Source organism: Hemitrygon akajei, unplaced genomic scaffold (genome assembly GCF_048418815.1).
Source record: "Hemitrygon akajei unplaced genomic scaffold, sHemAka1.3 Scf000082, whole genome shotgun sequence".
Taxonomy (NCBI): domain Eukaryota; kingdom Metazoa; phylum Chordata; class Chondrichthyes; order Myliobatiformes; family Dasyatidae; genus Hemitrygon; species Hemitrygon akajei.
The window spans coordinates 618,417-633,818 of NW_027331968.1; the positions used below are offsets into that span (position 1 = coordinate 618,417).

General features: G+C 41.9%; 1 protein-coding gene across 1 annotated transcript; it reads right to left on the minus strand.

The window, feature by feature from the left end:
* Positions 1-10,962: 10,962 nt before the first annotated feature.
* On the minus strand, positions 10,963-13,467 carry LOC140722612 (uncharacterized). The gene is given in 1 exon segment (XM_073037319.1): positions 10,963-13,467. A coding segment is annotated over 1 exon segment (1,965 nt). The 5' UTR covers positions 13,350-13,467; the 3' UTR covers positions 10,963-11,384.
* Between the last annotated feature and the right edge of the window lie 1,935 nt (positions 13,468-15,402).

Genomic DNA, 15,402 nt, shown 5'->3' on the forward strand with positions numbered 1-15,402 from the left:
GCCTTTTCTATTTATTTGCATTCCACAGAAATGACAACAGTTCAGTTTCCTTCTGTGGTTCCAGAGCAGAAGCTCAGTCTGTCTAATATTTCCACACAATTAAAATGGGGAATTTGTTTATTCTTATCACGTACTGAGCTACAGTGAAAATCTTGCCTGACGTACCATCCACACAGATCGATACATTACAACAGTATATTGAGCTGATATACGACAGAACAATAACTGTAACAAAGCATTATGGCTGCAGAGAAAATGCAGTGCAGATTGACATATGGTGCAGGGTCACGTCGAGTTACATTGTGAGGCCGAGTCCATTTTATCATTCATTTGGCTTATAACCACAGACAGAAAGCCGCCCTTGAGCTTGTCATTACTAATAACTGCAGCTCTGTAAATAAAGATCTCTGTAAAGCGAATATAGTTCCTTTAATGGACCATGAAACAACAATTTTCTAGATGAAATCCACTTATTTTTTCTTTAATAGGTCGTATTCCTCCTGTGAAAATGATGATTTTACGTAGATTTTTATATATTTTCCAAAATATACCTCTTTTTAACTAATAAAATTTCGATGAAATTGACTCTGCTATTTCTTCCTTTATTTGGAACAATAAGAGACCAAGAATTAATAAGTATCATTTACAGAAATCTAAAAAAGATGGTGGACTTGCACTTCCTAATTTAAGACAGTATTATTGGGCTGTGAATATTAGACAATTACGTTTTTGTTTATATTGGCATGAGAAGAACCAAAAATCATTATGGGTTGATTTGGAATTAAAAGCTGTTAAACAATTTTATTTTACTTCAATTTTAGGAGCTCCATTACCCTTACAGCTCTCTAAAATTCCAAATTTAAATTATTACCCGGTTATTAAACAAATCCCTACGGATTTGGGTTAAGTTTCGTTTATTTTTATTTTAAACAATTGAAGTTGTCTGGTTTTTTATATCGAAACTTTTCATTTAAACCTTCAACAACTGACCCAATTTTTCTCCTATGGAAAAATAAAAGGATCCATTCTTTTACAGATTTATTTTGTGATGGTCGATGGATGAACTTTGAAGAGTTAATTAACAAATTTTCACTCGCTCATGCACATTTTTTGCAATATGTTCAGGTGAAACATTTTTTACAACAATGTTTACCTAAGTTTCCATATTTACAAGAATCTGATTTGTTGGATTCCATTTTGAAATTGAATCCCTTAGTGAAAGGTTCCATTAGCAGAATTTATAATTTATTTTTGTTACAAAAAGATAACCTATCACTAAAGATTAAACAAGATTGGGAGAGAGAGCTTAAAAGAACCCTTGTTAATGAAGATTAGCTTCGACTTTTGAAAAACGTAAATTCTTCTTCTTTATGTGCCAACCATTGTTTAATTCAATTTAAAATTGTTCCCCGTTATTATTTAACAAAAGGAGAGACTATCTAAAATATTTCCTACTATAGACAAATGCAGTGATAGATGTGAAACTGAAGTAGCTACTTTGTCACATATGTTCTGGTCATATTATTCATTAAAATCGATTTGAAAATCTTTATTTTCTACAATTTCTAAAGCTCTGAAAATTAATTTACAACCTAATAGATTGACTGTTCTATTTGGAATAGCTCCACATCATATTCAGGGTATTTCATCTTCAGATCTACCTGTAATTGCATTTGTTACACTACTGACAAGAAGGGCTATTTTATTAAAATGGAAAGATATTTCTTCCCCAACATTAATTGAATGGTTTTCTCAAGGAATGTTATGCCTTAGTTTCGAAAAAATAGTAGAACTTTGGATCCTCGATTCGATTTTGAGAAAAGATGGGGTTCTTTTGCCAAATATTATCATTTAAATTGAATTACGCTATATGGTTTCCTTCCAATTGTATTTTTTTAATAAATATGAAATGGCAGTTGATGATTCTTATTTTCATATTTAGATGATGGTCAAATGTGTGTTTCTTATGTAGTTAGTGTTTTTTTCCCAAGTTAAATGTTTTTTTTCCCCCTTCTATATATATATATATATTTCCAATTTTATATTTTACGATCAGTTTTTTCAGCTTTATTAATTGTATACATATTAATCTATTGAAGTTTTGTATCATTTTGTAGCTGTAGAAGATTCTGTACCAATAAAAAAAATTCTAAAAATGAAAAAAAAAATGAAAACGACAAAACAGTAACTGCGACAAAGCATTCTGTAAAAAAGATTCTAAAAATGGAAAATGAAAATGACAAAACAACAATGTAACAAAGCATTATGGCTGCAGAGAAAGTGCAGTGCAGATAGTCATATGGTGCAGGGTCACGTCGAGTTACATTGCGAGGCCGAGTCCATTTTATCATTCATTTGGTTTCTAACCACAGACAGGAAGCCGTCCTTGAGCCGGGTGGTTCGCGCTTTAAGGCTTTTGTATCTCTTCCCCGATGGGGGAACGGGTTTGCATCAAGAATGTCCAGGTTGTGAGGATCTTTGAGTACATGGCCTGCTTTTCCGGGGGAAGGGAAGTGTAGGAAGAGTCCATGGAGGGGAGGCTTGTTTCTCTGATGTTCTCTGTTCTCCATAGATCTCTGCAGTTTCTTGCAGTCTTGGGCAGAGCAGTAGCCATACGAAGGCGTGAAGTATCGACAAGGAGCTCAGAGTCCTCGGCCTTCACCCTGCCTTGTGTAGCTGGATCCTGGACTTCCTGTCAGATCGCCGGCAGGTGGTAAGAGTGGGCTCCATCTCCTCTGTCTCTCTGACCCTCAGCACACATACCCCACAGGGTTGTCTCCTTGCCCCCTCCTTTACTCTCGGTGCACAGCTCCAATCTGCTAATTAAATTTGCTGACGGCACTACACTGACTGGCCTAATCTCAAATAATAACGAGGCAGCCGACAGAGAAGAAGTCATCACCCCGACACAGTGGTGTCAAGAAAACAACTTCTCCCTCATTATGACAAAAACACAGGAGCTGGTTGTGGATTACAGGAGGAATGGAGACAGGGAACAAATTCAACATTTCCAAGACTGTTATTGACACAAAATGCACATTTTAATATTGATCATGATACAATGTATTTTATATATTGTTAATGACACAAAACATATTTACAGATTGTTACTGACAGAGAATCGTATAATTTGTGTTCCGTGTGTTATCTGAATGTATTTGCCTGTGATGCTGCCACAAGTCAGTGTTTCTCTGTCCCTGTACCTTCCCGTACTTGTGCACTTGGCAATAAATTCAACAGGACCTGAGAAATCTCAGTGAGATTTGATTAGTGATGATCATCTTGGCAGCTCGGTAGGTCGAATGTATGAGACAGTACACTGTTAAATGCAAAACCCTGAACAGTGTCGATGATGAGAGATATCTTAGACTCCATGTTCATCGCTCCCTGAAAGAGACTGCACAGATTGATCGGGTGGTTAAGAAGGCAAATGGCATGGTTGTCTTTATTAGTTGAAGCATTGAGTTCAAAAGTCGGGAAGTTGTGTTGCAGCTGTTCCGAGTCTGCGGTCGTACTGTGACTGTTTCTTTAAGAGCGCCGGCGTGAGGAGGCGGGACTATGACGTCAGTCACAGGCTGACAGCGCTAACTGTGGACTGAACCATAAGAGAGAGAGCGATCTGCAGACAGGCAGTCGGCCAGTCTAAAGAGAGAGAGAGAGAGAGAGACTGGAAAAGCTGATCGCTTCAGTTAGTCGCAGCTGAGGCTTGGAACTCTCCTATGCCCACAAGAGTGGGTTGATCATCGGTACACGGAACCACAACGAATGTGTGTGGCTGTCACTTCGTATAATCCATAGGAGTGAGTTTTGGAATATCTTGTGTTAACCCTTGCCTGGGTATGTTGTGGGGTAACCCCTGGAAGACGGTATTTCTGTGACAGGTCACTTCGCTGATAACTCGGCTGTGGACGGATTCAGCGGATAAGAACTTCGACGGCGGTTATTTTGAAGTAACGGCCTTTTCTCTACATTTCACCTTGGATTACAAATATCTCTCTCCCATCATTTATTCCGTGTATTACTGAACTTTCCAACTTTACCATCTCAAGACCCTCAGCTTTGTTCCCTCAGGCTCGATAGTCTGGGAGTTATAATTACACATATATACACATAACACTGTTAACTTTCCTTTATTTCGTTAAGTTACTATATTATAAGTCGATACTACTAAAGATAATGGTATTAACATCAAAACCAGACTCCAGTGTGAACTCTATTGCTGCTGGTTCGTTTCTAAAACGTTTCAGTTCGTAACACAGTTTTATAAAACTAGTTAGACCACATTTGGAGTGTTTCTTACATTTCTGGTCGCCCCCATTCTCGGAAGGATATCGGGGCTTTGGACAGGGCGCAGAAGAGGTTTACCAGGATACTGCCTGGATTAGAGGGCATGAGCGAGAACGTGAGGCTGGACAAACTTGTGTTGTTTTCTCCAGAGCGGCGCAGGCTGGGGTGAGACTGGATGGACGTTTATAAGATTACGAGAGGAATAGATAGAGTGGACAGACGATATATTTTTCCTGGGGATTGAAATGTCTAATACATTTGAGGTGAGAGGAGATGTGAGCGGCAAGCCTGCTTCTTTCCACAGAGTAGTGGGTAAATGGACATCTGTCTGGGGGTCAGCGACAAAAACGGCCATGTGATCTCGTTTCCTTTTCACGTTTTCCGCAGATCTGCAGCATCTGCGGGTAACTGCTCTACGTGTACGTGTAGCTTCATCTTTCCCCGTTCAGACAAGTCAGTGAGTTCCGGATCTGTCACGTCCTGTCGTTTTGGTGGACAATATGTTTTTTTTTTCGGCAATATTTTCAGCATGTTTCATTTCACTGTTTTCACTTGCTGAAGTGCAGCCGATGTTTCTGGGTGTCTGACACACTTATGTGAGAATTTAGCTTTTTATAATTATCTGAGCTTCTCATAAATGTGTACAGTTCAGTTAAGCTTCACTCCACTACTTCCAAAGCAACAACCCAGTCAGTCAAATAGTCGGCACAATTAAAATAGTTTATTACATCTTTTTTTCATTTTGTGCTTTTTTTTTTATTTAACAATGTGATATTTATATTCTTATATTAAATCACGATTGTTAAAATCTATGGTTAAAATTAGGCTCTACTGCTGAACGTATTTCATGACATATGCCGGTGCTATTAAACTTGATTCTGGTATTGATATGGGAGACCCACCACCGGTCACCTGATCCAAGTTACCGCAGATCGTAATGAGAGATTAAAGCCTTTTCTATTTATTTGCGTTCCTCAGAAAGACAACAGTTCAGTTTCCTTCTGTGGTTCCAGAGCAGAAGCTCAGTCTGTCTAATATTTCCACACAATCAAAATGGGGAATTTGTTTATTATCATCATGTACTGAGCTACAGTGAAAATCCTCCCTGATGTACCATCCACACAGATAGATACATTACAACAGTACATTGAGCTGATATACAACAAAACACTCACTGTAACAAAGCATTATGGCTGCAGAGAAAGTGCAGTGCAGATAGACATATGGTGCAGGGTCACGTCGAGTTACATTGTGAGGCCGAGTCCATTTTATCATTCATTTGGCTTATAACTGCAGACAGGAAGCCGTCCTTCAGCCTGGTGTTACGCACTTTAAGGCTTTTGTATCTCTCCGCCAATGTGGGAGCGGGTTTGCAGCAAGAATGTCCAGGTTGTGAGGTTCTTTGTGTACATGCCCTGCTTTTCCAAGGGAGGGGAAGTGTAGGAAGAGTCCATGGAGTGGAGGCTTGTTTCTCTGATGTTTCTTCCAGTCATGGGCAGAGCAGTAGCCATACGAAGGCGTGAAGTGTCGACATGAAGCTCAGAGACCTCGGCCTTCACCCTGCTTTGTGTAGCTGGATCCTGGACTTCCTGTCAGGTCACCGGCAGGTGGTAAGAGTGGGCTCCATCTCCTCTGTCTCTCTGACCCTCAGGACACACAACCCACAGGGTTATCTCTTTGGCCCCCTCCTTTACTCTCTGTGCACCCATGACTTGTGTTGCCACCCACAGCTCCAATCTGCTAATGAAATTTGCTGACAACACTACATTGATTGGCCTAATCTCAAATAATAACTTACAATCGATCAAATGCCTTCTGACAAGGCTCGGTCCAAACAAACTTTTCACCCTTCTTCAGGAGATTGGTCAGAGGAAGAGCGATAGCAGCAAAGTTTTTACGATAATATCCATCCATTCCCAGAAACCTTCTAAGAGCCTTCTTAACAGTCAGAATAGGAACTTGAGAAATTGCCTGAACTTTTGTCCGAACAGGAGCCAACCTGCTTTGACCAACAACATAGCCAGGACAGGTCACACTGGCATGGCCAAATTCACTCTTAGCTAACTGTAAGGTTGTCCTGAGAAAGCCTGTCAAACGGCTTCTCTACTGCAGAGATATGCTTTTCCCAAGCGTCACTCCCTGTGACTCAGTCATCAATACAGGCATCTGTGTGTTCTAACCCTCGAATTACAAAATCAATCATTCTCTGGAATGATCCTGGACCATTTTTCCTTCCAAAAGACAAAACATTGTATTCATACAACCCAGATGGTGTCACAAATACAGAAATTTCTCTACCTCTGTCCGTCAATGGAACACACCAATACCCTTTCAACAGATGAATCTTTGTAAGAAATTTAGCTTTTCCAACCTTATTGATGCAATCATCCACCCTAGGGATAGGATAGGATTCTGTTTTTGTTACTGCATTTACCTTCCCATGATCAGTGCAAAATCTAACACTACCATCAGGTTTGGGCACAATAATGCAGGGTGAGCTCCAATCTGATGCTGAAGGACTAATAATACCATTTGCCAGCATGTACTCAATTCCCTGGTCAGCCAATTTACACTTTTCTACGTTCATGCAATATGGGTGTTGTTTAATCGGTTTGGCTTGACCAATATCTACATCATGAACTGCGACCGTGGTTTGCTTGGGAACATTGGGAAATAAATCTTTAAACTTCAGAATTAATTCCTTCAGCTGTTGTTGTTGCTTTGGCTGCAGATGAGCCAACTTGTTATCAATATTTTCTGGAACCACCGAGTTCATTGGCCTAACTGGGACCACGTTTGGCTTGTGAAAATTCTCAGATGAGTCAATTGTTTCATTCTCAGGGTTGCCAGATTCATATGTTTTGACAACAACACTCACAGATGGTGCCTGCTTGTCAAAATAAGGCTTTATCATATTTATGTGTACCACCTGTGTTAGTTAACGTTGGTTGGGTGATTTAATAACATAATTCACATCATTAATTTGAGAGACTATTTCATACGGTCTATTGAATTTCGCCTGAATTGGATTCATAAATATTGGAAATAAGGCAAGCACCTTATCTTCCACCTGGTATTTTCTTTCTGAAGCCCACTTATCAAACCAACACTTCATTTTGTTTTGAGAAATCTTTAAGTTTTGTCTCACTAGACTACAGACTTGGTGTAGTTTATTCTTGAAATTCTAAACAAAGTCTAACAAGTTAACATGTACATCCCCATCAATCCACTGTTCCTTTAACAAGGTCAAAGGTCCCCTCACTCTATGACCAAATACAAGTTCAAATGGACTAAAGACCAGTGATTCCTGTAACGACGCTCTTACTCCAAACAAAAACAAATTTATTCCTTCATCCCAGTCTTTTCCATTTTCAACACAGTATGTCTGAGTCATTGTTTTGTGGGCAGAATGATATCTTCCTAAAGCCCCTTGTGATTCGGGATGGTACACAGCCGATGTAATTTGTTTCACTCCCAGTTCATAAACTACCTGCTGGAATAATCCAGATGTAAAATTACTTCCTTGATCAGACTGGATTTCTTTAGGCAAACCAGATAAAGTAAAGAACTTGGTAAAAGCCTTCGCCACAGTTTTAGCTTTAACATTTCTGAGAGGTATTGCATCTAGGAATCTGGATGCAGTACACATAATAGTTAGCAGATACTGATGGCCAGCTTTAGTCTTTGGCAATGGGCCAGCACAATCCACTATAAATTTTAAAAAGGGTTCACTGAATGCAGGTATAGGCCGGAGTGGGGCCACTGGCGTGACCTGATTTGGTTTACCCACAACTTGACAAGTGTGACAGGTTCTGCAAAAGGTCACAACATCTTTCCTCAAATTAGGCCAGTAGAATTATTTCATAATCCTGTTTACAGTTTTATTCACTCCAAAATGTCGACCTAATGGCATACTGCAGGCCAAAGTTAAAATTACAGCCATATAACTTTAGGAACTACAACTTGGTGAACAATTTCCCATTCCTCACTCGCTGGTATAGCAGGTGGCCTCCATTTCCTCATTAACACTCCATCCTTGAGATAATACCCTACTGGCACTTTCTTAATCTCATCATTTCAGAGAGTTGTTTCTTTTAAAGCTTCAATCTCAGGGTCTCGGTTCTGTTCTGCTATAAACTCCTTCCTACACAGGGATAAATCTTTCTCATCAGACTTACGACCTGAATCCTGTTGAAACAATGAAGGCAGAAATTCCCTGACAAGTCATCATAACCTGAATCCCGATTTTGGTTATCATGGGTATCAGAGTCATGCTGCACAGATCCGTCTGCATTGGCAGACTTTTTAGCCATACTTCGAGTTACTGCACAGGAAGGATAAATGTTAAAATCCATCTGTGGGTCGTCAGTGGTTGTCTTAGTTGTCAACAGCACTGCAGGAACAACTTTAGGTCATTCCCTAACAGCAAACTAACATCTTCCAATGGTAAACTGGAGTATAATCCAATTTTAGCAGGTCCCAAAACCAACCCTGACAGTAAAGTTACCTTGTACAACAGCACAGAAACCATGCCACCCCCAATGCCTTTAATAAGATTTACCTCACCAGTGTTAGTCTCATCACCAAACTTTAGAACGCTGTCTAATATAAGTGACTGAGAATCCCCAGTAACTCGAAGAATTTTCACTGGTACCGGGGTTGACCCTTCCTTTACTAATACAAACCCATTTGACATAAAATGATCAAAAGCCTTCTTAACTCGGTCAGACCTCTCAGTCCATAACTGAGCCTCAACAGAATGTTCAGAACCCTGTGGGTTTATAGGTGCTTCAACAGACTGAACACAGGCATTCGGGACTGCCTTCTTTTCCTTTTTCTTATTCAGGACAGAACAATTAGCCATCATATGAACAGCTTTCTTACAATAGTAACAAGTATGACCAGAAAATTTCTCCTTCAACTGCTTCCCTTCATCCTTACTCTTGTCACTAGTCCCAGCTGTAATTTCTGGTTTACCCTGGTGATCCCTGGCACTCTTTTGGAAGCTCTTATTCTGGGTAAACTTAACCTTGCGAGTTAAAGCAAACTCATCTGCTAATCTAGCAGACTCCTGCAAAGTGGCAGCATCCTTTTCATCTAAATATATCTTTATATCATCAGGAGCACACCTTTTGAAATCTTCAATTAAAACTAACTCTTTCAAGCTATTAAAATCATCATATATTTATCATCATCATATATATCATCATATATGTGCACCAGCGATCAAAACACACAGACTTCTCATAAGCAAATTACATATGTCTGGTTCACAGATTTCCTAAAATTTCTAAACTTTTGCCTGTATGATTCTGGGACCAACTCGTAAGCTTTGAGCACAGCCTGTTTCACTATGTCATAATCAGCTGCTTAATCAACTGACAAAACAGAATAGGCTTGCTAAGCCTCCCCCTTAATTTGTAAGAGAATAGGCCAACCCTCTTCTGGCCACTTTAAATTCTAAGCAACCTTCTCAAAATGCTGGAAGTATTTATCAACCTCTATCTCATCAATTGGAGGTACGAATTTAATTTCCTGACTGGCCTCAAACTTATCACCAGAGTCTAACGCTAGACCCCTTTGCTGCAACCACTTTATCTTTTCCAGCTCAAATAGCCTCTGTTTTTCAGCTTCCTCCCTCTGTTTCTCTGCCTCTATAGCCTCAAACTGCCTCTGCCTTTCTGCAGCCTCCATCTTTAATTTTTGTCACTTGAACTGGAGCTCAAGCTCACTAGGTTTACTTTCAGGAAACACCTCCAACTCCTCCACTTTAAACACACCCTCAGGTATATAATATTCAGCTGTTATCCTCTGCATCTGTGCCCTCCTCATTGTCAAGTTCAACATAGCAAGTTTTAACCTTCTGGCAAGACTCAACAACTCAATCCGTCTGGCATCCTCTAATGCCTCAGAGGTTGCCGCTTCCAAACAATAATCAGCATCCGCTGCTGATTTTCCACACACAAATCAATCAAAAGCGACTTCCCCAATGAAATCGATAATTAATGACTACGCCCGCATAGCTGTTCATATCCCGTATGCAGGCCCCAATTTTGTTATGAATCGTAAAACTTCAGAAACGAATCAGCACCAATAGACTACACCTGGAACAACACACACAAAATGCTGGTGGAACACAGCAGGCCAGGCAGCATCTGTAAGGAGAAGCACTGTCGACGTTTCAGGCCGAGACCCTTCGTTAGGACTGCCTGAGTCTGTCTGACGAAGGGTCTCGGCCTGAAACATTGACAGTGCTTCTCCTTATAGATGCTGCCTGGCCTGCTGTGTTCCACCAGCATTTTGTGTGTGTTTGAATTTCCAGCATCTGCACATTTCCTCGTGGAGTCTACACCTGGAGTCTGCTATTGATGTTAAAACTATCTTTATTAGAATCTACTTATAGTATAGTAACTTAAGCAAGATAAACAAAAGTTAACAGTGTTATGTGTATATATGTGTGTAAATATAAATCCAAAACTATTGAGCTTGGGGGAAACAACGTCTGGAGTCTTGAGATGGTAAATTATGAAAGTTCAGTTCAACCACAGAATAGGTGATGAGAGAGATATTTGTAATCCGGGGTAAATGTCAAGGGAAGGCAATTATGTCGAATTCCACATGTTCCATGGTGGTAAAACAAGAGAACCGTCACTGTAGATTTTATCTGTCATCCTTCCAAATCCACATACGAATTATCACCCAAAGTGACTTGTCATAAGGCGTATCATCTTCAAATGAATTACCACACCACACCCAGGCAAGGGTTAACACATCAGTGGTCTTCATAGGATACCCCAAATCAGATCCACTCCTATCGATTAAACGAGATGACAACCACACATTCGATGTACGCTGAATCGATAATTAACCCACACTTGTGGGCATAGGAAAATTCCAAACAGTGACTCTTGGCACTTATTTCCCTTGTTTTGATCCTTCCATTTTTCCTCATTCATCTCCGTCTGACTCTGAGTGTCTGTGTCCTCAGTTAAAACTAAACAAGCTGGGAGTGATGTAAACAAGCTGCAAGTCAGACTGATTCACCTTCTTAATCTCTCTCTCTCTCTCTTAAAATGACAGTCCACAGCAAACAAAACCTAGGGATTCATAACAGCTGACTGGTGTGCCAGTAGTTGGGATGACTGAGTGAATCTTTTCCCACATTCTCAGCAGGTAAATGGCTCCTCTCCAGTGTGAACTCGCTGATGTCTCTGTAGTGTGGAAGACCGAGTGAATCTCTTCCCACATTCTGAGCAGGTGAATGGCCTCTCTCCAGTGTGAACTCGCTGGTGTTGCAGAAGGTGGGATGACAGAGTGAACCGTTTCCCACATTCTGTGCAATTGAACAACTTCTCACCGGAGTGAACACGCTCATGTCTCAGTAGGGTGGAAGACTGAGTAAATCCCTTCCCACATTCTGAGCAGGTGAATGGCCTCTCCCCATTGTGAACTCGCTGATGTCTCTGTAGCTGGGATGACTGAGTAAATCTCTTCCCACATTCTGAACAGGTGAATGGCTTCTCCCCAGTGTGAACTCGCTGGTGTTTCTGTAGGGTGGATGGATCAGTGAATCCGTTCCCACAGACTGTGCAGGTGAACGGCCTCTCCCCATTGTGAATTCGCTGATGACTCTGTAGTTGGGATGACTGAGTAAATCTCTTCCCACATTCTGAACAGGTGAATGGCTTCTCCCCAGTGTGAACTCGCTGGTGTTTCTGTAGGGTGGATGGATCAGTGAATCTCTTCCCACAGAATGAGCAGGTGAACGGCTTCTCCCCAGTGTGAACTCGCTGATGACTCAGTAGTTGGCATGACTCAGTGAATCTCTTCCCACATTCTGAGCAGATGAAAGGCTTCTCCCCAGTGTGAGCTCGCTGGTGTCTCTGTAGGGTGGATGAATGAGCGAATCTCTCCCCACAGACTGAGCAGGTGAACGGCCTCTCCCCAGTGTGAATTCGCTGATGACTCTGTAGTTGGGATGACTGAGTAAATCTCTTCCCACATTCTGAACAGGTGAACGGCTTCTCCCCAGTGTGAACTCGCTGATGACTCTGTAGTTGGGATGACTCAGTGAATCCCTTCCCACAGACTGAGCAGGTGAATGGCTTCTCCCCAGTGTGAACTCGCTGATGACTCTGTAGGTGGGATGACTGAGTGAATCCCTTCCCACATTCTGAGCAGATGAACGGCTTCTCCCCAGTGTGAACTCGCTGATGTCTCTGTAGGGTGGATAACCGAGTGAATCCCTTCCCACAGTCTGAGCAGATGAATGGCCTCTCCCCAGTGTGAACTCGCAGATGACACTGTACTTGGGATAACTGAGTAAATCCCTTCCCACATTCTGAACAGGTGAACGGCTTCTCCCCAGTGTGAACTCGCTGATGACTCTGTAGGGTGGATGAATCAGTAAATCCTTTCCCACATTCTGAGCAGGTGAACGGCTTTTCCCCAGTGTGAACTCGCTGATGTCTCAGTAATTGGGATGACTGAGTGAATCCTTTCCCACATTCTGAGCAGGTGAACGGCTTCTCCCCAGTGTGAAGTCGCTGATGTCTCAGTAGGCTGGATAAGTCACTGAATCCTTTCCCACATTCTGAGCAGGTGAACGGCTTTTCCCCAGTGTGAACTCGCTGATGTCTCAGTAATTGGGATGACTGAGTGAATCCTTTCCCACATTCTGAGCAGGTGAACGGCTTCTCCCCAGTGTGAAGTCGCTGATGTCTCAGTAGGCTGGATAAGTCACTGAATCCTTTCCCACATTCTGAGCAGGTGAACGGCTTCTCCCCAGTGTGAACTCGCTGATGACTCTGTAGTTGGGATGACTGAGTGAATCCCTTCCCACAGACTGAGCAGGTGAACGGCCTCTCCCCAGTGTGAACTCGCTGGTGATTCTGTAGTTGGGATAAATGAGTGAATCTCTTCCCACAGACTGAACAGGTGAATGGCTTCTCCCTAGTGTGAACTTGCTGGTGACTCTGTAGTTGGGATAAATGAGTGAATCCCTTCCCACAGACTGAACAGGTGAATGGCTTCTCCCCAGTGTGAACTCGCTGGTGAGCCATTAGGTCAAATGACTGAGTGAATCCTTTCTCAGAAATTAAACAGATGACCAGCCTCTGCCCGGTGTGATGAGAACTGACTGGTGTGTCCACAGGTGGGAAGACCGACTGAACCCCTTCTCACACACAGAACAGATGAATGGCCTTGCCCAGTGTGAACTTGCTGATGTACCTTCAATTGTGATAACCGAGTGAATCCATTCCCACTGTCTGAGCAGGTGAACAGCCTTTCTCCTGTGTAAAATGACAGGCTTGCTATTTGGTCAAATGACCAATTAAATCCCTCTCCACAGTCTGAGTAGGAAGGATGGTCGATTGAATCTCTTGCTCCGCTTCTTAAATATCCAGACAGAGACAGCAAAACTGGTGTGCCGTGTTTGAGATTCCCGGCGACAAAATCCTTCTCATTTTTATCCTGTGAAAAGATTTACAAAATCCATCAATGGGTTTAGGACAACATTTCAGATGAGATTACTTGAGTTGCCAAGGTTTGATCTGGTATCACACTGTTACAGTGAGGTTCAACGAAAGTTGGACAGAGAAAACATCTCCTGACTGGGCAGAGTGCTGGTATCTGGAATGACCAACAATTCTCTGATGCTCTTCCTGTCTCTATAAGAATGGGGCATTTCTTCCGTCTCCGATCTGTGACCTGGCTCAGTTTGACTCTCTCCATTGGTATTATTCCCTGTTCCTGCTGAGCTGCAAGGGTGCCTGGCCCCATAGTAACTGAAACAGTCTCACGCAAATTGTCTTTGTGGATGTGCATCTAGGATTTTCTTTTATGTATTATTAACTGAAAGTACTACAGTTTTAACACCATATAACAAAATTCCTGCTGAGATGAATGGTTGGTCCGCACAGCTGTTAAAAGGGGTTAGAGTGAATTTTTGTAATATTTCAGGTTCTTGTAGAAAAGTACAACACAGAAACAGGCCCTTTGGACCACCTAGTCTTGTGCTGAACTATTTAAACTGCCACTCCCACACCCCTACAATCCAGGTACCTACACGAACCTCTTAAATGTTGAAATCGAGCTCGCATGCACCACCTGGGATGGCTGCTCATTCCAAACCTAGATGACCATCTGTGTGAAGAAGTTTCCCCTCATGTTCCCCTTAACATTTCACCTCTCACCCTTAACCCCTAGCCACTGGTTGAAGTCCCACCCCCATCTCAGTGGAGAAAGCCAGCTTGCATTTACACTATCTATGCCCCTCTACCACAATCAAATCTCACCTCAATCTTCTACATTCCAATGAATAAAGTCCTGACCTGTTCAATCTTTCCTTATAACCCAAGTCCTCCAAACTTGGCAACATCCTTGTGAATTTTCTCTGAAATCTCTGAATCTCTTTTAAATCATTCCTGTAGGTAGGTGACCAAAACATCACACAATACTGCAAATTAGGCCTCTTTTACAAGTCAACATAATATCCATCTATTGTCAGTATTTGGTTCATGAAAGCCAATGGGCTAAAATCTCTTTTTTCCTTCACTATCTAACTGTGATACCACTTTCAGTGAATTAAGGACTTGTATTCCCAGGTCCCTTTCTTCTAAAACACTCCTCCGTGCCCGACCAGTCACTGTGAAAGACCTCCCTTGGTAGGTCATACCAAAGTGCAACAACTCACACTTGTCTGCATTAAATTCCAATTTCCATTTCTCAAACCATTTTTCCCAGGGGGTCCAGATTGCACTGCAAGCCATGATAGTCTTCCTCGCTGTCCACTACACCACCAGTCTTGGTGGTCATGAATCTGCTAATCCAGTTAACCACACTATCATCCTGATTACTGATACAGATGACAAACCACAACAGATCCAGAACTGATCCCCGTGGCACACCACTAGACACAGGCCTCCAGTCAGAGAGGCAACCATCTGCTACCACACTCTGGCTTCTCCCAAAGACAGTGTCTCATCCAATTTACTGTCTCATCTTTAATGCTGAGTAACTGAAACTTCTTGACCAACCTCCCATATGAGACTTTGTCAAGTGCCTTGCTAAAGTCCATGTAGACAACATCCACTGCCTTGCCTTCATCCACTT